This window comes from Tasmannia lanceolata, unplaced genomic scaffold (genome assembly GCF_043159265.1).
Source record: "Tasmannia lanceolata isolate RefF3 unplaced genomic scaffold, GAP_Taslan_0.1 ptg000016l, whole genome shotgun sequence".
NCBI classification, from domain to species: Eukaryota; Viridiplantae; Streptophyta; class Magnoliopsida; order Canellales; family Winteraceae; genus Tasmannia; species Tasmannia lanceolata.
The window spans coordinates 15,194,702-15,220,136 of NW_027518693.1; the positions used below are offsets into that span (position 1 = coordinate 15,194,702).

The 25,435-nt window shown below is 39.8% G+C and overlaps 2 protein-coding genes, 1 long non-coding RNA gene and 1 pseudogene across 4 annotated transcripts; 3 read left to right on the top strand and 1 right to left on the bottom strand.

Annotated features, from left to right (window-relative positions):
* Positions 1 to 1,179: 1,179 nt before the first annotated feature.
* Positions 1,180 to 5,000, bottom strand: LOC143848433 (protein VAPYRIN-LIKE-like). Its single transcript, XM_077357380.1, has 2 exons — positions 3,540 to 5,000; positions 1,180 to 2,289 (listed from the first exon to the last, which is right to left on the bottom strand). The coding sequence occupies exons 1-2, from the start codon at positions 4,599 to 4,601 to the stop codon at positions 1,846 to 1,848; spliced, it is 1,506 nt and encodes a 501-aa protein (XP_077213495.1). The 5' UTR covers positions 4,602 to 5,000; the 3' UTR covers positions 1,180 to 1,845.
* Positions 5,001 to 10,800: 5,800 nt separating this feature from the next.
* LOC143849062 (E3 ubiquitin-protein ligase CSU1-like) lies at positions 10,801 to 22,118 on the top strand (annotated as a pseudogene). Its single transcript, XR_013235533.1, has 2 exons — positions 10,801 to 11,236; positions 21,407 to 22,118. The product of XR_013235533.1 is annotated as an E3 ubiquitin-protein ligase CSU1-like (transcript).
* On the top strand, positions 11,412 to 13,740 carry LOC143849064 (uncharacterized). The gene is made up of 3 exons (XR_013235534.1): positions 11,412 to 11,631; positions 11,705 to 11,850; positions 11,949 to 13,740. It is a non-coding gene; the product is annotated as an uncharacterized LOC143849064 (long non-coding RNA).
* Positions 22,119 to 24,400: 2,282 nt separating the features above from the next.
* Positions 24,401 to 25,233, top strand: LOC143848983 (zinc finger protein ZAT3-like). The gene has a single exon (XM_077358025.1). It carries the CDS (start codon positions 24,480 to 24,482, stop codon positions 25,098 to 25,100), a length of 621 nt encoding a protein of 206 aa, XP_077214140.1. The 5' UTR covers positions 24,401 to 24,479; the 3' UTR covers positions 25,101 to 25,233.
* Positions 25,234 to 25,435: the final 202 nt, after the last annotated feature.

Below are 25,435 nucleotides of genomic sequence, written 5' to 3' on the forward strand. Positions count from 1 at the left end.
CCGAGTTACATAAGTTATAGTATGTACATTTTTATATATTGTTAGTTAAAAGTTAAAAGTGAAAACCCACTGTTATTGTATGTGAGTGTAATTTCTGCTTCTATGAGTTGAGTTGATTCAAGTGTTTGATTGAGCATTGTTTGATTGTAATTACAACATTGTTTGATTACAGCATTGTTTGATTCAAGTGTAATGTGAGTGTAATTACATCATTGTTTGATTCAAGTGTAATGTGAGTGTAATTTCTGCTTCTATGAGTTGAGTTGCCTTGCCAAACAAGGATTTTCCTTTAAAAATTGTGTCAACATGAAAAAACCCGACCCGACCCGAGATTTATCATGGGTAGGGCCGGATTTGGGAATCGTGGGTTTTCCGAAAAAAAACCCGACCCGACCCGACCCGAGATATTTCTCGGGTAGGGTTGGGTTCTCCAAAACCCGACCCGCCCGACCCGAGTTGCAGCCCTAGGAAAAATAGGGGAATGAGATATTTGCCCCCTTTCCTTAACCAAATCACGCCCTTTACGCTATGTTTGGATGCCAAGTAAAAGGACCCTCAAGCAATCCTAAAGTAAAAAAAGCACTGTTTGCTTTACTTGTAGTGTTTGTTTGCCAAACACCCAAATCCGTTGAGTTTACAACACAAGAAAAGTTGCAATTAATACATGTCTGTGATGTGTCAGCACTTCTCTTTACATATGAAAAAATCTAAAAAAGGAATAGAATTTTAGGTAATCCTCCCCCTCTCTCTTACTTTCTCTCTCTATCTCTTCCTCTCCACCGGTTAACTTTGCATCCATGAACTGTACTTACTCTTTGTTTTGCTTTACCAGACATTTAAAATCAGGAAATGATACCTGCGCCAAAGTGTATTGATAAACAGCCGCTCCTCCACTTGTCTGTCGTGTAGTATTTAAAGGGATCTCAAAGGATATTATAGTTCTCAAAAAGCTCTCAAAGCCCTTTAAATACTACACGACAAACAAGTGGAGCGCATGTTTATCAAAACATCCTGGCGCAGATATCATTTCCCTTAAAATCCTGCCCCTCTCCAGGGTGAGTACTTGCCCAAAAAATGCTTAAGCATCAAAAGAGAGCCTAAGAAGAGATGTCATAATTAAATACACTGGAGGGATTCCCAGGGGGAAAATATATCACTTCACAAAAAATATGCAAAACCGACCAAAACCTGTCAAGAGTACAAGTCCTTCGCAAGTGCAAAAGTTAATACAAATATACAAAACTGACCAAAGACTGTTTGAGTGTACAAGTCCTCTGCAAGAACAAACTTAAGTACCCTCTAAAATTAAATTAGAGAATTTCCTAAGGTTAAGGGAAAGCATGCCAATTTGCTAACAGATTAAGTGGGTTTCTTGGGTTGAATCATGAAGATGAGAGGGAGGAAGAAGTAGGTGGCAGGCATGAAGGGTTAGCACCTCTCTTAACTAGGATTTGTGAGATCTTAAGGCATGTTTGGCAACCATAAAAATTTTTTGTCACAGAATATTACCTTACCATGTGTTGAGAGAGGAGTAGGATGAGTGGGAGAGGAAAAGAATTGAGAGGGCATGAGTGGGGAGATGGTGTGAAGTGATTGAACATTAAGGTAAACAAAAGCTCTATTTTGAGTATAGTTTTTCTTTTCCCAGCCTGTTGACTTTTTCAGAAACTTCTCACCCTGTCCTCATTCATGCACTCTCAATTCTCTCCCTCCATCACCCTCCTAGTCTCTCTCACAGCACTTGATAAACTAATATTCCATGGAAAAAACTTTCATGTCTGCCAAACATGGCCATAGGGAAAACATGCCAATTTGCAAACAGATTTAGTGGGGTTTTCAGTTGAATCATGAAGATGAGAGGGAGGAAGAAGAAGATGGTAGACATGAAGAATTAGCACCTCTCTTAATGAGGATTTGTGATATGTAATCATATCCCATAGATGCAGCCATGTAGAGAGGAGTTGCACCCCTCTTGCTCCGCGCATTCACATCGGCTCCTCGGTCGAGCAACACCTCAATTGTCTCAATGCTCCCACCCTCGACAGCCAAATGCAAAGGAGTATGTCCCTCTGCATCTTCACATTCCAAATCCATCCCAAACTCAATTAGCATTGCAACCACATTGGCATGTCCTTTAATGGCTGCAGAATGAAGGGCTGTTAGGCCGTATTGATCGCAGCACTTGATGCCTACACCTTTTCGCAGTAGGGATTCTAAACGGTTAAGATCGCCTCGCCTTGCCGCCATTAGCACTAGCTCTCCTCGCTCAAGGATCTCCACGACCTCTTTCTGCATTCAAATCAATGTTTTATGATCATAGGTGGAGGAAATTTAATTTTTAAAATTTTAATTAGATACAAGACACTATTGAAACATTATATGGTTAGAGTATGTGAGATCCAACTGTTGGATTGGGTATAGATCCAATCGTTGGATCAACTTGGTGGTAGATTAGGCAAGCGGGTGAGGTAAGGTAATTTTTAATTCAATCTAGCTAGGTTACTTATCCATTTGCGTAATCTAACACCAGTTGATCCAACAATGGGATCTATACCCAATCCAACATCATGTTTGACTTTTCAGCGTTTATTAATGCATGATGGTGATGTGCAGCCAATGGGGGAGCCCTTTCACCTCTTTTTTGCAAGGGCTCCCTTCAGTTTAAACTTCCTCTTCTCATAATAATTGAAAAAATCTTGAAAAAAAACCTTAAGTTTTTGGAGAAATCTTAATGTTAATGTTTTAATTAGCTACGAGACACTAATTAAACAATCTATGGTTACTTGGTTAGACACTCTAGGTACAAAATTCTCCGAATAATTGAAAAAATCATGGGAAAAACTTAAAATTGTATAAGCCGTTTAAAACTTAAAAATCCTGAATAATTCGAAATTTCTCATTTTTTAGGAATTAAATGCAAATTCTCCATTTTAAATATGATTTGGATGAATAATTCATCAAATTCTTGTACATTTTCTGTAAAAAAAGGCGGATCATTCATCCAATGGGCCTTATTGTTGAAGATGTCATATCCAACAATTTGCAATAATGGGTCTACTCAAATTTTCATAACCATCTATTTGTAGGCCCACCGTCATACTTTGATTGCAAAAATTAGAATAAAGTAATCTCATGTTGTGACCTAATGGATCAATGGTCAAGACCGCGATATGTTCATGATAGGCCCAACCGAGTGTCTCAAATCGATTCATCCCATAGTAAACTATGATGCAATTTTATGTTGCAGCTGTATATGATTGGCATGTTAAATCTGTTTTGGTAGAAAAACATAAGGTAAATCCTAACAAACAGGAAGCCTCTTGTGTAGAGTGAATATAGCATATCACCGATATATGGTCGAATGATTATGTCGGATTCGACTTGTTGGTGATTACAAAGAGTTGGGCCAACATCTATAACCATCAAATCACGATCCGACGGTTAATCTTTCCATCATACACGGCGATCCCCATGTGGGATTCATTTCCTTACATGCTACTATGGAGTGTGTATGTGTGTGTCTGTGTTGATTTACTTACATGACCCTTATCTCGAGCTATATCGAGAGGGGATTGACTGTGGCTGTCATTGGTACCAATATTAGGATCTGCTCCCATGTCCAAAAGCAATGCCACCATTGCTGGATCTCCATTGGCCGCAGCTCTGAACATGGCGGTGCGACCATCGTTGCTCTTAGCATTCTTATTTGCACCCCCCTCTACCAATTGTCTTACACATCGCAGGCTCTCCTTGCTGGTAGCCAAGTGTAGCGGAGTGCGGCCTTGTTTGTCCCTACAATCCAATTCCCCAACCTTCGCATCTTCTATCAACGCCGAAAGCACATCATATCGATCTGAGGCCGCTGCGAGGTGAATTGGGACCCACCCCTTTGATAACATGAGGGCCTCCTTGTCCTCACTATCATTTTGTGGCACCTTAAATTTCGGTTTCGGTTTCGATTTTGATTCCAATTCTGATTCTTCATATGGTTTTGTACAATTGGGTACTTGTTCGAGCGTTTCGAGCTTCAATCCGGCTTCGACTAGCAAATTTAGCATGTTTGGATTCCGAGAAGTGGCGGCGGCTTCGAGGAGAGATGCGATGTCAAGGGAGGGGAGTTGGGCGGCGCCGGATTTTTGTCGCCTGAGAATGTGCTTGACGGCGTCTGCGTCTCCGGTGGCAATGGAATGGGAAAGAAGGAAGGGGCCCACATAGACCACTTTGAGTTTGATGTCATGGGTAACATGGGTTGGGGAAGAGAACCACATGTTGAGTGAATTATCATTTTGTGAGGTGGGATTTGTTTGGAGGTCATTGGCAGGTGTTGTTTTGATCAGGAAACGATCGGAGGGGGAACGAGGGAAGGTAGATGGGATTTGGGTTTGAGGCTTTAAGATGACTTGGAAGGAGGTGGAAGATAAGGGAGGGATGAGGCCATTTGGTGGGTTTACAAGGAATTTGTGAGGAGAGGATGTTTGGACTTTGAAGGCTATTGGTGTTAAATGGGTGAGGGATTTGAGGTTGATGTTTGCACGACATTTGCAACCCAGCTTGAATTCTATGCACACCTCTTGCTCAGACACTTCAACAAGCTTCTCCATCAATTGGGAAATCCACCCTCAACAGAACCAAAACAACAAGAAAATCTGAAGTTCTTGTGATGAGAAGCATCTACATTTTGTGGATATGGGAGATGTGTGTGTGTGTGTGTGTGTGTGTGTGTGTGTGTGTGTGAGAGAGAGAGAGAGAGAGAGAGAGAGAGAGAGAGAGAGAGAGAGAGAGAGATGGTTGGATGATTGTGTTGAAAAGAAGGAAAAGAGATGGTTGGATGAGTGTGTTGAAAAGAAGGAAATGCTGTTGCTTTGGAGGAAGTACTACCTCACTCTGTGGTTGAGGTTTTGTTCTTTGTTCTTTCTTGGGATGGAGATGAGACTGGTCTCTCTTTTTGTGTGTGTGTACGAGAGAGAGAGAGAGAGAGAGAGAGAGAGAGAGAGAGAGAGAGTTAATTGATGCGTGAATGTTGAGAAGGAAAAGTTATTTATTTAGAGGATTTCATTTACTGTGTGGTTGAGGGATTTGTTCTTTCTTTAGATGGGGATGGGACTGGTCATCTAGTCCATCTTTTGTGTGTGTGTGTGAGAGAGAGAGAGACGAGTTATTGATTGACTGCAACGACACCGAAGGTGAGCCATGAACCCATGACAAAAGGTTCCAAAGAAGAAACACCCGCACTCCATACCGAAGATGCTCCCAAAGATTCTAATATGCACCCATCAAGCTAGCTCATTACGTAACTCACCACACATCCATTGAATGTTGAGCTACATCCAAAGCATATGTTGGAAATAGGTAAACCATTGTCCCCCCCAACCTTTCCCATAGTTATTTTCTCTAGAGTTAGTTCGAAGAATTTGCCTCGCATGAGATTCTTTGTTCCCCACTTTCTTTAGTTACAGTTTCTAGGGATAGTGGGTGCTTTGTTCTCTTAATTACGTAGTATCTTTTTCTTTTCTTTTTTATATTGCCTAACCCCAACTTGTTTATTAAAGGGGGGAGAGAGTGAGTGAGAGTTAATAAAATCCCCTTGTTATTAATAACATCCCCTTGTTTTGATATTGCACAATTCATGTGGAAAAACTTAATAACATCCCCTTGTTTTGATATGACACCTTTATATTCAAAATTGTTTGGCTATATGGTTTGGGAAGAGATATATTCGTCCCTTATTTACCTGGGACAACCCCCTCTAGTATAGTTATGAAGTTATGACTACTCTTTTACACTAGAGGGGATGTCCCAAGTAAAAAAAGGGGGCGAATATATCATTTCCCATATGGTTTTCATCTAATTAAACTCCAAAATAAAAGGGTACGGTGCTTCTAACTTTTAGAGTGGGAAGGACATCAATGGGACCCCTCGACATAAGATTGGCCCACTCCATGGGAAAAAGAACCATTTAAGGGGTAAGTGATGTACTCACCCCCTTTTCGTCTTCAGGCCACCCCACTAGTGTATTTATGACTGCTCTTTTTACACCACAAGGGGGGTCATTCGGGGAAGAAAGGAGGGCGAATATATCATTTCCTTCTTAAGACTTCCAAATGTGAAAAGAAAAGGGTTTTTCATAAGAACTTCTGTTGAGTTATGGCCCAAAGAAGCAAGCTGCATCCGTGAGTAATAAAACAAAACAATACAAACTCATATACAACAAGAGATGAAAATCATCCTCTGTCTGGATTGCGACACGTGTAGATATGGACCACTATCCTACTCAGCCCCTGTTGTTGTGCCTGGCCTTTATATGATAGGTTGCTTTTGATCGATCTGTCCACTCGTGAATCTGTTGTCCCAATCATTTAAATGTTTCTGTTTTATCCTTTGGGAAGAAAGAGACTAAAGAGTGTTATCGCAGAGAAAGATTATGCCCCGTTCATTTGAGATTATGACAACCGATTGTGAGCCGCAAACCTATTATTGGGCTCAAAATTACATTTAAATTTGAGTTAGTTTTAGGGCTGACAAATCGGTTGTCATAATCTGCCTATGGGGTTAAGTTTGATAACTCCACCCCAGTACGATATTTGATACGGTTGCAACTCGGGTCGGGTTGAGGCCAACCCTAGCCCAACTCGAGATAGCATCCCCTCAACCCTAATCCAACTCAACCTGGGCCTTGGGTCTAAGGATGGTCAACCCTAACCCAGTCCGCCTCTAAATCTCCAACCCTAAGCCAACCCATCTAACCTGAAATCAAGTCAGGTCGTCGGTTGGGTTCGGGTTCACCTAGGGCCAAATTGAAAAATACAAGAAAAAAACACAACCCAAAGAAAATCAAGATAAAACTAGAGGATGGAGGTTGGGTTCGGGACAGGTTGTCAAGGCCTAAACCATAATCCAACCTAAAATTAAATCGGCTTGGCTTTTCCCAACCAACCCTAACACACCCAACCCAAGGAAATGCCAACCCAACCCGAGCCAAAATCAAGTTGAACCCGTCAGGTTTGGGCTGAGCCCAACCCAAGTTGCACCCCTAATATTTGATACTCCTTATGTGCTATTCTTTTCACATTGTGATAACCGATGGTGAGGCCAATAATCCGTTGGGCCCCCACCATCGGTTGTCACAATCTGAAACGAAGAGGGCCTTAGTTACTCATTGGTGGAAAAAGGATAGGGTTGCATTTACACAATGGGATCAACCTTCACCCTCTTTTCTACGTACTTCGGGTAAATCCCCTCTTTAGTGTAATTATTACTACCGTTTACAGTACAAGTAGTGGCCCAAGGAAGAAAAAGGGGTGAATATATCATTTGCCATACAAATATATGGGTAGGTCCCATCATTTTCACATATGAGAGCCCTATGGAGTGTAATTTTTGTGGAGTTCCTGTTGGAACGAATTGAGGATACTGTTGTTGATAGAAAATAGAAACTTGTTGCTTCAAGACGTGATATCACTTTCCTTAAGACAAGATTCGCCCCCACTAGTAGTGTGCAAAGGGGATCCGTGAATTGCCTCCAAGATACAATGAAGCCTAGTAGGGAAGCCCTACTAATGTTTGATGACGCTTAGCACTAGCGGAATCAAACCCGAAATGCCCTTCCGAAGTTTCAAGCCTTAGAGAAATTTCTAGATAATGTTTCTGCAGAAAAACAGTATCTAGAACAGTAAACAAAAGAAAAACAGTATGTAGAAATACTTGAAGATTTTGTAGGAGTGTAGAAGAGAGTGTAAAGTCTGTCAGAATTGCCAATTCATTTTCCTATGTGAAATGACCGAATTCTGCACATTTCTAGACCACATGGTGTCTTTTCAGAGTGAAAAACACCTCTACAGGGCACCTTTCCAGAATGTTTGAAATCTGACCGTTAGATCGCACCCATTGATATTTAACGGTCCAGATCGATCCTAGAGGTGACTGTTGGTTTGAGTAAAACCTCTCTCTAACCCAGTCATCGTTAAATCAACCATCTATGGTGTGGATCGCACCCCCTTGGCACTTGACCGTTGGGGGAAGGGACACAACCCATTTGATCACACCCTTTGACCGTTGGAGTTATGGGCCCGTTGGGCCGACCATTAGGCCCGAACCAAAGCCCAACCCAACCGAACCATTCGGCTTGATGGGCCTACGACCCATTTGACCCATCCATCCGACCGGTCCACCTTCATCTTGATCCAACGGTGCAGATCAAATCTGGAAAAATTAAAGGCTCCAATCGCTCCTCGCGACGTTGCAAAGTGCGCCTAAAAAAGCCAATTAAGCGCCACTATTCGCCCTATAGCCCATTGCCCACGCCGCCGCGCTCGTGCGCATGCTCGTGTGCGAACGGTACGTCACTGTCCCGCGGGTCCAACCATGGGTTCAACCCAATCTGCAATCAAACAAGTAATAGAAAAGTGTAGTGCTTTATAAGCCCTTCTCTTTCTTTTCTCTCATCCGGTACGGGACTATCTTTTCAACAACACTTCTACATCCTTTTGTAAAAGCAAATCTTTCCAAGAAAATATTTTCTTTTTCCCAAACGCTTTTGATAAAACATTTTCCAAAACACTAAAACATGCAAAATACATGATTTTGAAAATCCAAAATCACTAACAGTTACATGATGTGCAACGGTTTTTGAAGGAAAAATAGTAAACAGCAAGGTCATGTTTAGCAACGGTCATGTTTAGCAACCATGGACATTTTTGGGAAGGCTGGAAAGGAAGAGACTTTTTTCTTGGTAGGTAAGATGGGATCTAACCTCAGACCTCCAGGTTGAAGAACAAAGTCTTTACCAGGTAGGGATTGAACCACTAGGGCATGAGAAAAGGCAAAAATAGAGGGGGAAAACCCTCTAAGTACTACTTTTTTCTGTTTTTTACCCACTTATCTGAATTCACCCATCCTCTCTATTCCTCTCCACAAAAGGATTATTGATGTTTTATTTATATAATTTCTATATTTTCATAGAGTAATGCTAGGGAGGCCGAGAGTACAGCCGAAAAGGGGACCTGGCAAATAGGTTCTTGCCACACTCACAAGTGATGTAATCCATCTCTATTTGGTTGCTCAAGCAAGGAGATCATCGCCGTTTGAAACGCTGAGGATCTTCCACTAATCTGCCCAATGCATGTTTCGTTGCCATTTTGCATTGAAACTCAGACATCTTCCAGACATCATAACTACCTTTTTCCTTCTTTCACGATTTTGGTGGAATTTGGGTGGAAGAAGTGGAGAAAATTCTTGTCTTATTCTCTTTTCTCTCTTTCTTCATCTTCCCTTTCTTTCTCTTCCACCCTCTATTTTGATAATGACACCCCTACATCTTCCACTAATCTTCTCAAGGAATACCGCGCAACTAAAAGCTACTTACCACTCTTCCGCTATTCTTCTCCCCATCTTCCATGTTTGTCTACTTCCATTTGACTTCTTTCTCTACTAATCTCCCAGCCACATTTGAGCAACCAAACAATTAGGAAAATAGCAGAAGGTAAATTATCTTTCTGGGGAACGAATTTATCATCGCCCATTACTTTTTGCACACATGACACTATCATTGTTGGGCTCTCCCATTGGTCGTACTCTCAGTCTCCATATCATTTTTCACAACTTATTTTTTTCTTTTCTAAAAACTAATTTTTGTTCATTTTCCCAAAAAAAGAAAAGACTTCACCAAGATGTATTTCTCTTCTCCTAATGTGTTTTTCTTCCCTTTTTATTCTTTTTCTCATTTTTAATTCAATTTGACTCTTCTCTTTGATGACGGAGATCTACTGTATGGCATAGAAAACAAAGGTTGCTTGATTGTTCATATAAATAAAGGGAAGTGATATTTACGCCCCTTTTCATCACCAGGGACACCCAGCGTCAGTGTATCAATGGCAAAAAGGGGGCTCATGTACTTTATGTCAAAAAAATCCAGAGGCTTTGATTGCATGGTACACTGGCAAATGGGTGTCCCTGGTGATAAAAGGGGCGTAAATATCATTTCCCTAAATAAATCATAAAACACTTTTAATCTTTTATATATGTATAACTCAATTAGTAAAATTTATATGAGAAGCACTAAGAAATAATGTTATTAACGTCGGAATAAATCGGTCCCCAGAGGGGGAAAAGGCATCACCAGAGACATAGGGCAACGAAACATTTCCGTCACAACAAAAAGAGTCGCCAAAGGGGTATATTGACGGATATTGTGACGGTTAAATATCCGTCCCTTACTCCCTTACAATAGAAATGGCGATGGATATTTCTGTCGCCGTTTCATTTTTTGTTTTTTGTTTTTAATAAAATTTCTCTGAAAAAACTCCAAAAAAATTTCTATTGAGGCTCCGTTTCTTTCGACGTAAAATTAAAACAAATTTTACGTCCATTTTTACGTCAAAAAAAAAATCAGAGCCTGAAAGACAAACTTCCATAAAAAAAATTTCATGAAAAGAAAAATGAATGACACTCAACAGAAGTTTCACGAGACTTTTTTTTGGTGATCCAAGTCGTTCACTCGTTGGGCCCTTACGTAGATAGGGTGTCCCTTACGTGGATAGGGTGTCCCTAGAAAATCTTCTCCATAGGATGATCCTAACCTTCCAATCTTCAATTTTAAACCACCAAAAAATGGGAAGGTTAGGATCATCTTATTGGGAGGATTTTCTGGGTACACCCTTTCTATGTAAGGTCCCAACAAATCAACGGGTTGGATCACCCAAAAACTGTGGGCCCGACTGTATTTTTTTTGGGTGCACGATCATGCACGGCCTTCCACCATATAATTTTTCGAAGTTGCATATTAGACTTCACGGGAGACCACCATATAATCAAGCTACTTCCCGTGTGTCTTCTCCCGCTGACCGTTTTCAAGGCCTATCCAACAACGGAAACAAGCGTTCTGTTTTATTTCTTGTCTTGCTTTTTTTCTGCTTCTGATATTTTCAGTCAAATTACTCGCCTCTTGATCGCTAAAAAGTTTAGGGTTAGGGTTAGGGTTAGGATTATAGAGGGGGGAAGATGCCCCAACGGCATTCGAAGAACAATAACGACCTAGCTTTCTTCACGTACGATGAGAAGCGGAGACTAGGGTACGGAACCCAGAAGGAGAGAGGGTCGGGAGGGATTCGACCAAGCCATTTGATGTGTGTTGTCTCTGTTTAAAGCCCTTTATCTATCCTCTTTGTTGTCAGAAAGGCCATGTCTTTTGCAAGGAATGCATACTCGAATGCTTGCTAGCACACAAGAAAGATATCAAGAGGTTGGTCACTTTCCCATCGTTTGATTTTTTCAGCAATTTTTATTCTATGTTGATTCCTGAGGAATTAATCATCATATCTGATAGCACTATGTTTTCTTATTGTATTGATTGGGTTCCCTGATTACCCCCTTTCAGATATTGCTTATATTTTTGGAGATTTTGTGTGTGTGATTTTGGGTGGAGTTCTTTGAGTTGTTTAGGAATTTTGATTTGGGTTTGATGGTTTTGATTTACGTGGGTGTAAGATATGCTCACCTTGGTTAGAAACTAAATTTGAGACATCTGGTCTTTGGTTGAAGCTGAATGTTTTTCTTCTTCTTATGATATGGTCATGTGGGTGTATTCCATTGGACTCCTGAGGCTGATCGGAGTTCTAACCTCATATGACCAAAATGGTGATTGCCCCCATCCTAGTGCTCCCGGATTTTAGTAAGATCTTTGAGGTTGATTGTGATGCCTCTCATGTAGGCATTGGAGCTGTCCTTAGTCACGAAGGATGCCCAAAAGCTTTTGCAAGAAGCTGGATGACGCTAGGTTGAGGTACTCGACGTATGACGTCGAATTTTATGCTATCGTTCAAGCTCTCAAGCATTGGAGGCGCTACCTCATTCAGCGTGAGTTTGTGCTTAACTCCGGCCATGAAACATTGCGTTATATAAACTCGCAATGTACCTTGAATAAGTGTCATGCCAAATGGGTCACCTTTTTGCAGGAGTATATATCCAACCTCAGGCACAAAGCAAGGGTTCAGCAAATGCCTTAAGCAGGAGGACATATCTACTTGTGACGTTGAGACCAGTAGTTCTCTCATTCGACTCCCTTAAGGACCAATACTCGACTGATCCATTTTTCGGCCCTATTTGGGAGTCTTGTCAGTTGATGGGTGTGGATCTTAGCCCGGCGTTTGTTGTCCAAGATGGGCTTTTATTCTACTCTACTCGCTTGTGCATTCCAGAGGGATCCTTACACGAGAGAGCCTTATTCTGGAGCTTCACAGTGGAGGCTTGGCAGGCCATTTTGGGCAAGCGAAGACTTTTCTCTGGTCGAGCAGAGGTACTTTTGGCCGCTGTTAAAATGTGACGTGATCCGTTATGTGCGTCAGTGCAGGACATGTCAGCCTTTTAAGGGCCTGGCCAAAAACACTGGTTTATATTCTTTGTTGCCATACCATTCAATATATATTCTTCGTTGCCGATTCATAGTAGACCTTGAGAGGATGTCAAGTATGGACTTTGTCATAGGTTTTCCCCAAACTGCTAGGAAGTTTGACTCTATCTTTGAAGTTTGAACTTGTTGATAGGTTCTCCAAAATGTCACACTTTATTCCGTGTATTTTTCCTAAGATTCCCGTTTGGTCCATTTACGTCATACCTGTCGGAAAACGTCGAATGCTTAATTTGATTTCTTTTGGTATGGTTTCAGGATTTCAACTACCTAATTGCAAACTTTTACCCATCAGCTCCCCACTGTCCCCAGGAATCACCCGCGAACCTCTGGGATCGCACCAATGTTTTTCTAACGAGACATTTGATCTTTAGTTGAAGCTAAATTTTAGACGTTTGGGCCTTGTGTATAATTTCCGTTGTATATGTGCCACGTAGATTGTGTTAGGCCCATTGAATAATTCAACAATGAGGTCTCTTGTGGGAATAACAAGAGATGGAGTAAGTGGTTTTAGAAAAGATTACAATGAAGGGTTTTGAGATTGATCTGTGTTTATATTAATTGGGGAGAATCATAGTAATTTTTAGTTGTTGCTCATAGTGGATTGCTCATCAACTCGCCCATGGATGTAGGCAATCTTTTTGAACCATGTCACCTTGTGTCTTCATTGTGTGTGGCATGGGCTTTGTTTACTATTTCCATTGTGTATATGGCACGTAGATCATGTCAGGCTTGTTGAATTATTCAACAGAGTGGTATTAGAGTTGTTGTTGGAGCGATCGTCGTTGAAGAATGATAAAAAATGAATAGCTCAACGGAGATTCTAGCGGGAGATGGAGTCTCACTGAGTTTCATCATGAGGTAACTCTTGTTTATGATCTCGTGGCATGGATATCCACCATGTATGTGGCATTTAGATCATGTTAGGCCCGATGAATTATTCTACAAAGTGGTATCAGAGTTATGGTTGGTGCAATTGTCGGCAAAGAATGATAAAAAAACGACAAAGTTTTGAAAGTTTGACGAAGTTTCTAGCGGGAGATAGAGTTTCGTCACAAGGTAACCCCCGTTTCAGATCTCTATGTGGTTTAATTTTGATTTTAAAGGTGTGCGGATTGATCGAAGGAGGTTTGGATCAGAACCAGGTTCCTTCTTTTCCTTTCCTCAACATCTTTCACAAACCGTTTCCTCTCTTTATTCAGCACCACTCCACCTCCCCCCCTCCCCTCTTCTCCATCCCTCCCATCAACGGTACACAAGCGATTCGTAACGTACACCTCCTCTTTGCTTAGCACCACTCTTAGTGAGATTCCAAAGTTTAAATTCACTCCCCCCATAGTTTAACCACCACTCACATGAAAAGTGAATAAAAAAAAGTCAGTTAATTTTCTATTTTAATAACTAAATAAGTTCTTTTTACTCCATCCTTTGCCACATCCGATCCAAATGACCCTTGAACATATGGGTAGAATCTAGATCTCAATCTATGATAGTTGACAAAGCTAGCAAGTTTGAACTTACAAGAATACTTATATAAATTTCAAATATGCAATTCATAGTTTTGCATTTTAAAAATACACAATACTAACTTGATTTATTGTATTTGATATTTCTTTGTAAATTGGGCCTCTATCTCCACATTTTTTACAATGTTCTTGCTATGTAATAATATTGGGTTGGGAAAATATCCTGTAATTTTAAAAATTGCAAAAGAAGTGAAAAGCCAAGTCATTAAACAATTAGAAATTAGAAATTAGTTGTTGCATGTAAGTCATGACAGGCCTGCTTATTCCATCTCTCATCTATAGTCTTTTGGTATTTGTGTTTCATGGTTAAACTATTTGGATGGCAAGTTTCACTCGAGCCATGGCTTCTTACAAAAAACTCATTTTTTTAATGGTTACAAAAATTCATTATTTCACTCATGGGTGGTCAATTGGATCACATATGGAGTAGATATTTGCTTACTCATGATTTTTCTCGAATAAAATGGCAATCTACTTTGATATATTTACTCATGAAATACCATATTACTTGTTACATGAGTAGCTACTTTGTTTTCATGGTACATCTTCATTGGCTCCTCAGCCTTTAAACCCATCTCAAATGATAAGATCTGCCACACTAACTTGCAAGTAGTATGAGCCATTGTCCTCATTCGTTCCTCAGCCTTTAAACCCATCTCAAGCATAAGATTTATTGCCACACTAACTAACTAATAGTACGAGCCATTGTCCTGTACTCTGCCTTTGCATTGGACCTTGCAACCACACTCTATTCTTTATGTTTCCACGTCACCAAGTTTTCTCCAAAGTTACAATACCTAGTAGTGGACCTCCTATCAATAGGAGATCCTGCCCAATTAGCATAAGAAAAACCCTCAAAACTCAACTTATTGTTGGGCTTCAAACTAATGCCTTTACCAGAGGCACCTCACTAATTGACTTACCACACTTGCTGTAAAACCAGTGTTTAAGACGAGTGATGGCCAATTAGGTAAGTTTCAAGACATTGGTATCTGCCTAGATCTTTGAAGAACTCTCCTTGATCCTGTAATAATTTCACAATTGGATCCTTAAGTGTATCATCGGGTTTGGTACCAAACAAACCCGTCCCTGGCGACAAATCTGTCACGTACTTCCTTTGTGACAGATTGATACCAGTCTTAGATTTAGCTACTTTAATCCCAAGGAAATACCATAGCTGTTCCAACTCGTTTGTCTAGATGTGTTGGGCTTGGTATCCAACAAACCATTCTCGGAGAGCAAGTTTGCATATTCTTTGTAATAGACTATACCGAACTTAGATATATAACTACCTCGATCCTAGGAAAATACTATAGATGATCCAAGTCGTTTATCTGGAAGTGTTGCAGAAGATATTTCTTCTACTCATCAATACTTGTTTCAGCGTTACCTATAATAACAATGTGATTGACATACACTGCCAAGATAAATCATACAATGTCATCGACATGCACTGCCAAGATAATCATACTCTTAGATCTCAAAATAAACATAAAATGACCCACATGGCTATTTCAAAAACCCATATGCAATTAATGGTACTAAATTTCTAAAACCCATCTTCTTTTGTGGTAAGATTGTTATACGCCTAGATGGCTTTCTTCAGTCTGCAAACCTTACCTGAACCCCCCTAAGCAACTAACCCCTTGTTGCTCCATTTATACCTCTTCCTATCAGTCTCCATTCAGAAAAGCATTTTCCACACCAGGTTGCCACAACAACTAATCCTTATTAGCAGCAATTTAGAATATCATGAGAACATAATTAAGTCTGCAACAGGTACATAAGTCTTAGAATAGTCAATACCAAAAGTTTGGGTGTACCCTTTAGCTTCTATCCTAGCTTTTAACTCGCAATTGTACCATTAGGGAGATAATTAGCCATATAGAACCATCTACAACCAACTACGTGCTTTCCAACTGGTAAATCAATGTGGTCCAATGTATTATTTTGTATGCGAACAGCCATTTCCTCATCCATCCATCGTTAAAAATAGCTTCCTGACATGATTTTGGCAAAGAGACGGAAGAAAGGGACAAGGCAAATTGCATATAAGAGAAAGATAAATTATTAGAGCCTGCAAATTGAGCAATAGAATGTCAAGTACAAACTTGTTTACCATTGCGAATGACAATTGGAATATCAAGACAATTGGGAACAAAAACAAAACTAGGATCTATAGAGACATAAGTAGACTGATAGGCTTGTCGTGTCAGGACATTTGGTGCCTCCTTTCCTTTCCTTCTCGTGTAACCCATAGGCATGTTCATGTGATATATTAGTTGCAATTGAGGAAACAACTACCTTGGGTAAAGATGTAGGGGACAAAAGAGTATCAAGTGAAATAGGAACATGAATAGATGAAGTTGGAATTGTTTCTTCTTGAGAATTATGAAGAAAATAACTCTTTTTTTGTAGACACGGACACGAGTGTCGCGTGTCAACACGGACACGGAAAACCTGCAAAATTTAGAAACAGGTACACTGCTAAAATAGAAAGTATATACGATACAACAACAAATATTAGTTAAAGAAGAGCTAAAAAGAGTTTATAATAAAAGAATAGTTTATAATAAAAGAGGTAAACACAAAATGCAATAATAAAACAAAAAATCATACTTGACACGACACAAAAACATGTCCACACACCCACAGCAAGTCTAACACTTATAGCAGTAGTGTCCAAAGGAGTGTCAGACACGGCAGGACACTCGTGTCTTCAATAAATTCTAAGTGTCGGCTAAAGCATAGGTATTCTCAAAGAAGGTAACATTGATACAAAGAAACCTCTCTTTAAGAACCTGGTGGTAGTAACCCTAGGTACAAGAATAACTCACAAAAAGGACATTTAACAACATGAGAATCAAATTCAAATAAGCATTCATGGAGGAGTGCTTTGTCAGGGAAGGTGCCAATGTGTCTTGGAATATCAATTTTAGGAGAAAATTCTTCAACAGAGAACTGGATAGGGTGGCACTTGACGGAGTCTACAAAAGGGTTTTGATCTGGGGCTCTTCTGCGACTTTCGACGTCAAATCATTCTACCACAGGATTGTTTCAAACTCTGTTCCCTTTCACCTAGCCAGAGTATGGAGCATCCCTGCTCCTCCCAGGGTGTGCACATTTGTGTGGTCAGCTCTGCTTGATAAAATTCTCATGGTGGATCATTTACGAAGTTGTCAGATGGTGATTGTGGATCATTGTGCTTTATGCATGGAGGCGGGTGACACTGTTTTATATATTTATTCATTGTAATTGTGCCAACTATGTATGGAGTCGGATTATTTCAAGGTTGGGGATTTCATGGGTGTTTCTTGCCTCATTGCCAGATCTGTTGGAGTCTTTATCAATGACCCCATGGACAAAGAAAGGAAAAATTCTTTGGAAAGTATCATTGCTTGCTATTATATGGGTTCTATGGAAGGAGAGAAATGCTTGAGTGTTTAGAGGTGAGGTTAAAAGCGCTTACTTCATTGCCACGAAGGTAATAGCTTTGACTATCTCCTGGGTTAGGATTCTGGCTGAGTTCAGATTTGTGTTGGCATATGACTTATGGCAGGGATAGTGTGAGATATACTATAGCGAGGAGCATTGCCAGATCATTTCTCCTAGATGGGACCCTACTTAGCCTGGGAAGTTCAAGCTAAACTCTGATGGCTCAAGTTTGGGGAATCCGGGCCTTGCAGGGATAGGGGGCCTTTTAAAGGATGAGAGAGGAGTGACTTCTTGGTCATTCTCAAGTCCTATTGGCATCTCATATTCAAATTAGGCAGAAGTAAGAGCCTTTTTACAAGGGATCAGGCTTCATGAGGCACAATTAATGGATAGAGTGATTGTGGAAGGGGACTCCTTAAATGTGATAATGTGGTTGAAGGGGAGCCTACCTCCTCCATTGGCAGTTTGTGTCGTGGCTTGACGAGATCAAAGACCGAGTGGAGGGTTCCTTTATCTCTTATGCTCATGTCGGAAGGTCAGCTAATTCGGAGGCGTATAGGCTAGCTAGACAGGGAGTCCAACACGATTCTCTTCTTTTCTTTGATTTTCTTCCCCCTTGATGGCCCTGTGTTGTATTTCTGGCTCTTTTCTTTTCCTCTTTCCCTTGCGGCATCTTCTGCTTGTCCTCCTCTGTCAGGCTGTAGTTGCCTGTGTATTCTTGTGTCTCTTTTAATGAAATTCTTTATCATTCAAAAAAAAAAAAAAAAACAAACAAACAACAACAATGATGCAGGATAATACCTAATTTAGGGAAAATCCTACTCTCCTAATGGGATTAAGGCTTTAGGACAATTTAGGGCTTATGCGGAAATTTAAAAGAACACTTAACAACTTACCTAGGGCCGAATTAACGCCTAATTAATCTATGGGCAGCAGCAATAATGAGACTTAAATAGCATAAATAATTGTAAAGATTGTAGTTAAGCATGAACTAAACCTTATACAATTCAATCAAAGCGATAAGGATTCGTTAGATGAATTGATAATAGAAAGATTAGTCCGAAACTAGGCCTACGCATGCAACCAATTAAAAGAACTAAAAGCTAATGTAAGTACCAATGAAATAGATGTCATACAAGCATGTAAATAATAATATCCAATGAAGAAAAACAAAAAAATGTCCAGCAGCAATAAAAGGCTCAAAACGGTCCAGTTTTGGGTTGTAGGGGTATTTTGGTAATTTGGCAGATCTGAGATTTTGGTTTAATACTACTGTCCAAATTTTAGGTTAAGGTTTAGAAGGTAAAAGAAAGTTTAATCTAGGGTTTAGGCTCTGATTTGATGGTAGGTTTAGGCTAGGGATCTTTAAAAGGGTTTCCGGGCTTGAAAATGGTGCGAATTTTCAATTGGCTACAAAAGGAGTTTAAAGTTAGGGTTCTTGGGTGTTTAGCCTGAGGTTTAATCATAAAACAATCCCTCAAAATCTCATAACAAGATCTTGAAGAACAAGAGAGATCTATGGATTTTGGGTTTTCTAGTTTTAGGGTTCAAGAACAAAGAAAATAGAAAATCTAATTTACTAACCTTGTTTGTGTTGATTTGATTGAAGAAATAGAAAATAATAGATGAGAGGAGATGAGAAAAGAATGGCTCCAAGCCACCAAGAGGAGAAGAGAAGAAGAAGTCCAAGCCACAATAGCTCTCATAAAAAATTCTCAATTCTATTCAATATTCCAAAAGTCTCTTACATTGCTTTCATAAGATGTATTTATAAGAAAAGAAACCCTAGAAGATAACCTAAAGTTAAAAACTAATCTCAACTATTCATTTAATCTAAAGCAAAGCTAAATAAAGACAAAAACTTACTAAAAATAGTAATCTCGTAATTGACCTATACCCCTTCTTAAAAACACTCATAACTTGCTCAAAACACATCCAAATCATATGATCTTGGGCCCGTTAGATAGGTAATTGAAAACCTTCATAATAATACAGAAAACACGCCAAACGGATGAGATTTGATGACTAAAAGGTAGGCTACAAATAAAATTACGAAAATAGAAAATAAATAATAAAAAAAAGACAACAATATACGTGGCCCATGCAATGCCTACGCCATCATTCCCGTCCACGTTTGCGCTTGTAAACCTCCTATTGTTGATGTCCCCATCAAACATTAGAATCAAACTTATCAACAGTTGGACCCAACGAGTGAACAAAATGGACGCAACCAAGTATACAAAGGAGGAACATAAAATGAGGCGATGTCAGGAAAATTAATGGAATGTGCAGTCAATTCGACACCTCACCAATACAACTTTGTAACACATTAAATAATAACATGATTGACTTCAATAACAAGATGCTGTTTTACCATTCAAAAATAAAATAAAATAATATGATGATGTTTTACTTTTGCTACTCTATTTTGGTGAATATGAACACAAGAATTTTGATGGAAAATACTATGGCAACCAAAGTAACTTTGAAACTTGTGACAAATACTCCTTTGCACGTAAACCACATATTTCTACCGAATTGGGATCGAATATCTGCAAAATAATTTAAAAATAGACAATATCTTAGACCTCTCTATCATCAAACATAACCATGCCATTCTTGAAAATTCAGTAGGAGGAAGTGTATTTGTCAATGTTGCTTGTTTTCTCGAGCTGAGCTTGTCATCACCTACAAATCATTTAAATCTTTTCATTGATGTGAGAATCTTGGTTAGAGTCCATATCTACATCATCCATTGGACCGTGAGCATTAATCCTAGGGAATGTAGGGTGACCCTTTGTAAGGTGGACCTTCCCATAATCCCATGGATTCCAACTCTATATGTTAAGCCATGGAGGAGTGTTTTAAGAGGCTCAGGTTCACAAAGTCCACAGCACCAGCAACTTCTCTTGCAAGAAGCTAGACAAATTACTCTACATGGCCAAGGTTTTAGAGCATTAAACCAGGGGAACGTAGAGTGACCCTTCGTAAGGTTGACCTTCCTATGGATTCAACTCTATATGTGACGCCATGGAGGAATGTTTAAGAAGCCCAGCTTCACGGAGTCTACAACATCAGCAACTTCTCTTGCAAGAAGCTAGACAAATTACTCTCCATGGCGAAGGCTCCACCCTCTGTCAATCAGGTGTCATCATCCAGTGAGCACGTGCTAGATTCTTCTTGTTGAGATGTGGACAGATAGCTCAAGGGGTTGAGCCTCTAGCTCAATTGGTACCCTTTTTAGATCTTCGATTTGATCTCGGGGATGCCCGTGCCCTTGTTCTTTAATATGTAACTGTAAAGCAGGATGGGACTCCTGGTCCCGATTGCTATCTTAATATTAATGAATCTTTGTCATTTTTCAAAAAAAAAAAAAAAAAGTGGAAATGCACCAACTCTGGTAATAGCAGAAGTTGAGGTAATTGGGACTAAAAGGTCATCCATTTGATTGCCTAATGGAGCATCATGAACACCATGAGTGATCTAACTAATGGAGTGTTAAGTGCTGAAAGAGATAGCAAAGTCAAGAAGAATGGCTATTTTTATGTTGAGAAACTTGGTTTAGGGCCCTCTCGGATGCACTATTTTTTTTTTTTAAAGGCATGATGTGTTGCAAGAGGGTACAATTCCGTATGCCATATTTCTTCTTTCAAACATGGACACTATATTCAGTTGAGGATTAACACAAACACAACCTGCTTAAGCTTCTTTTCATTCCCTTTATTGATTTCTTGGGCTTGTTTGAATGCTTCTTTGAGGTGGGTTTACTAGACCAGCAAGTCTGGTGGTGGAGAGTACAGACCTTCATTACGGGATAAAACTATTTATGCGATACCTTGGGGTCGCTTTCTAATGATTAACAATTGTTAGCTGTTATTCTCTGGAACTAGTCAAATTGATTTGCTGTTCTGTCTTTTACTTTTAACTTCTCAACAAACACCATGCTACATGTCTTTTTTTATCTTGCTGGATGATGACAAACCCTGCTAGTTCAAATTTTGTATCATGACGTTGATTGGTTACTTTGTTTAATTTAACCCGACAGGAAGTTAGCTGCCCATGCTGCCCAACAAAAGCAAGAGAAAGATGAAGAAGAAGAGAAGCTGATGGTGCAGAAGGCCAGAGAGCTGGATGCCTTTGATCAAACCATGGGGCAGTCCCTCACTATAATGACAGGAGCTACACCACAGACAAAAATGGTTTCCACGGGGCGAACAGCGTTAAGGTGACATTGTACGAAGAGGAAGCCCTTCATAACATGAAAGCCTTTTGGTTGCCCTCTGCTACACCCGACGCTCCCATCAAGTTGAGGCTCCATCTTCCAGTACAGTATGTCGAGAGGGTAAAGAAAGAAGTGCGCGGACAAGTTTGTGGCTGTTGATTAGGTCTGTTTAGTGTGCAACAAGGAATGCAAGGAGAGGAATTTGGTGTGCTTGGAGAAAGGTGGGACTGGGTTTTCTGGCCATGATGATCATCTGGAGGCAAGGGATTTTAAGCATTTGGGGAGCGGTTCTGGGTTGGGGCTCGTTAGGCCCGCCGTGAAGACGTGAATCTGAAATCTGATTTGCGTAAGAGCTCTCCTTTCTTTACGATGTTAGACCTTCTTTGTATTGATTTTTGTACAATAAAATTTGCTGTAAATGTGTTCTCATGCATGTTTTTGTTGGCAAACCTTTTATTTACAAGTGGTCTGAATCATCGTCAGTCTTCTTTTGATTCATTCTTATGATGAATATAAGACAGATGGATTTCTACAATTCAAGTGAATCTAAGGGCTTGTTTGACAATCATGAAAAAAATTTCCATGGAATATTAGTGGGACCAGTAATGAGAGATGGGCTGAGAGATAGAGAGAGACTTGAGAGGGTGAAAGACTGAGAGTGAGGGGAGCAAGAAAACCCACTGAAAACAGGGGGAAAAACCCAATTTGAAGTGGGGATTTTTTCTCACTGTTTTTAGGGATTTCTCTTGCTCTGCCCATGCTCTCTCCACGAGTACCTCTCAAGTCTCTCCCCAACCCTCCTCCTCAACTCCACTTTTACAATTGGGCCCACTCATATTCCATGGAATAATTTCATGTTTGCCACACAAGGCTTATAGAAACAGGGGCTTAGGTTAACCCGAGTTAGGCTAAGCCAATAATATTTTGGAAAAATAATTCTTCTAAACTTTTCCAAAAAAAATCTTGCAATTCAAATAGGGCCTTAGGTTCTGTTTGGAATTTGGATGGAAGGAAAAACGTTTATCTAAGAATTTTTTTCTTAGAAAATGTTTTGTCTCCACAATTTAGAGCAAAATGACGTGGTTGTAGCTTAGGGAAGTGATATATCGCCCCTTTGGATTACTTGGGACACCCAGCAGCAGTGTATCAATGACTGCAGAGGGGCTGATGTACTTCACATCAGAAGGATTCAATGGGGCTGATTGCCACGAACACTAGGCCCTGGGTTTCCCAAGTAATCGAAAGGGCGGATAGCTTATATAGAAGGATATCATTATAAATTGAAGGTTCCTGGAAATAATACTTGAACAGCAAGTGGTTTAAGTTACTTTTTTCACTTGTATATTTGTAATTAAATAATAAAAAAATAAGAAATTGTTTTAAAGTTTTTCATTTTCAAACATTTCCAAAAAATTCCTACTATTCAAATAAGGCCTTTAGCGACGCTTTATATTGGGACGACTATTTTTTTTTTTTTTGTTACTAATTCGATGGACCAAAAGGTACAACGAATTTGGCCTGGAAAAGCCCACTGTTTTGGGTTGTCATCAATCAAACTACATAAGAGATTGCCAAGGCAGCGGTTGACAACTTCAGTCTGCCCATCTGTCTGGGGATGATATTCACTCCTAAAAGGGGGGATGATATGCACTCCTAAAAGGCGACGGATTTTTACTAGAAGTTATATTTCTTATAGTGTCAACAAACCTAATCACATTCGCGTGGCACATGAGTTTCAAGAACGATCTTTAGGAAATTTTTTCGCTCTCCCTTGCGCGTGCGTCTGCATGCAATTGACAGTAATCACTACCGAGATCTTTCCTGATCGCTCCCGAGATCTTTCCGACTGTCGCTTCTCAAACACGCTCGGCGTGTTTCTCCCAGTAGACTCTCCTGAAATCTCTCACATATCTTTCCCACTCATAGACATTTCTATTTCTGTCCTTAAAAAAATTTCCAAATCTTTCTCTCTCTCACACACAAAAACACACACTTGACACTTAGTCTCTTACTAAATACCCTTAAAAATCCCTTACTACCTCTCTCTACATATTACATCTCCTCTCTAAATATAAACTATATCCTCTAAAGAGATTTTCCAGAGCATTTAGTAGGAGACCAAATATTGAGAGGTAGAGAGAGATTTAAAAAGTAATTGTTTAGAAGTTTAATTGGAAAATTAAGAGGACCCAGTTTGATTTGTAACGTAAACGTTTTCCTGTTTTTATTGAAAAAGCTATTATCTAAGGAACTTTTAATTAGTGCGAGATTTGAGATAAGAGAAGAAGCCAAATAAGAGAGAGAGAGAGAGAGAGAGAGAGAGAGAGAGAGAGAGAGAGAGAGAGAGAGAGAATAACTTGGGATTTTAAGAAGATTGCAGGTTGACACTGAGACAAATAGAAAAAGTGGTTGAGGGCAGACCTCAGCTAAAGAGAGAGTCTATTTCTGAACTGGATGGCCAAAAATACATCCACAAAAGATTCCATCTCTTTTTCATTTATAATATTAAGACTGCCAATGGCAAAACAAGGTAAGCATTGCAACAAATGAGATGTAAGTGACCATAGTCCACCAAGAGTGCCATGTGATAACAGTGCTATTAGAAGTAATAAGTTGTTAAAGAGGTGATTAATTTAGTCCATGTGGGAAGTGGGCATCTTTAACTTTACAAGGCAAGAGAGAGAGAGATTTTGAAGGATTTGAGAGATATATAACGTTTCACAAAAAGGCACGTGTTTAAGAGAGAGAGAGAGAGAGGGCCGGGATGTGAGATATATATTGCTTTTTCTCCAATCCTTACAATGACTTTGACATGAACCAATCTCTCTCTTTTTCTCTGAGCAAACCCTACACTCCCTTTCTCACCACCATCACTCACCTTTTATATCTTTTCCCAATGCCAACAACAAAAACCAGCAAAATCCCATCTCTCCTCCTCACTTGGTCTCTGACAGGAAAGAGAGGAAGAAAAGCCACAACCAACAAAAACACCACCATCACCATCTCTGACAATAGCAGCATCACCTCCTCCTCTGCCCAAGATCATGACACTGCTCACTTCCTCCTTATGCTTTCCAAATCCTTCCACACCCAAAACCTCAATCCCCACACATGCAAAACCTGTGGAAAATCCTTCAACTCTTATCAAGCCCTTGGTGGCCACCGTTCAAGCCACATCAAGTTCAAGACCCACTTAGCAAAACAATCCATCTCTAAAGAAGAAGATGAAGAGGAAGAAGAGGAGGAGGAAGAGATGAAAGATATGATTTTCGATTCAAACTGGAAAAAGCATGAGTGTTCAATTTGCAATAAGGTATTCGCTTCTGGCCAGGCTCTTGGAGGGCATAAGAGATTGCATTGGGACAAAAAAGGGGGTGATGGGAATGTTCCTAACAAGAAGAAAAAGAAGCAAAAGGAGAAAAAGCTTAGCTCTCTTTTTAGTTTTGATCTCAACTTGCCCCCACCAAAAGAAGAAGAAGAAGAAGAAGAGGGAGAGGACAACCATGTGCTCATGTAATTTCCTTCTCCACCTCCATAGCCATTAGTACTCTCTGTTGTTTACAGCTCTGAGTTTTTTTTTTTTTTTTGGGGGGGGGAGGGTTACCCTTTATTTTTAGCTTCTCTAATAATGATATACTGAATTACTGATATCTCTTTCTTAATTGGTATCCAAAATTGGCCTTATTTTCAATTTTGGAAGTGATATTTCTACCCCTCTTTGGTTTGTCCTTTCTTGAAGAAAAAAAGTTATCTACAGGAACAGACAAACAAAATGAGGTGGAAATGCTGGAAATGGGGATGGGAATATCATTTTTCTTGCAAATAACATTATTTTTAGGGAAATGTTATCAG

What these genes read in the sequence shown, in the direction of transcription:
- LOC143848983 (XM_077358025.1), top strand. Translation starts at nt 24,480, where the DNA reads ATGCCAACAACAAAAACCAGCAAAATCCCATCTCTCCTCCTCACTTGG.
- LOC143848433 (XM_077357380.1), bottom strand. Translation starts at nt 4,601, where the DNA reads ATGGAGAAGCTTGTTGAAGTGTCTGAGCAAGAGGTGTGCATAGAATTC. An exon ending in TAGCTCGAGATAAGGGTCAT is followed by an intron (nt 2,290 to 3,539) that starts GTAAGTAAATCA and finishes ATTTGAATGCAG; the next exon opens with AAAGAGGTCGTGGAGATCCT.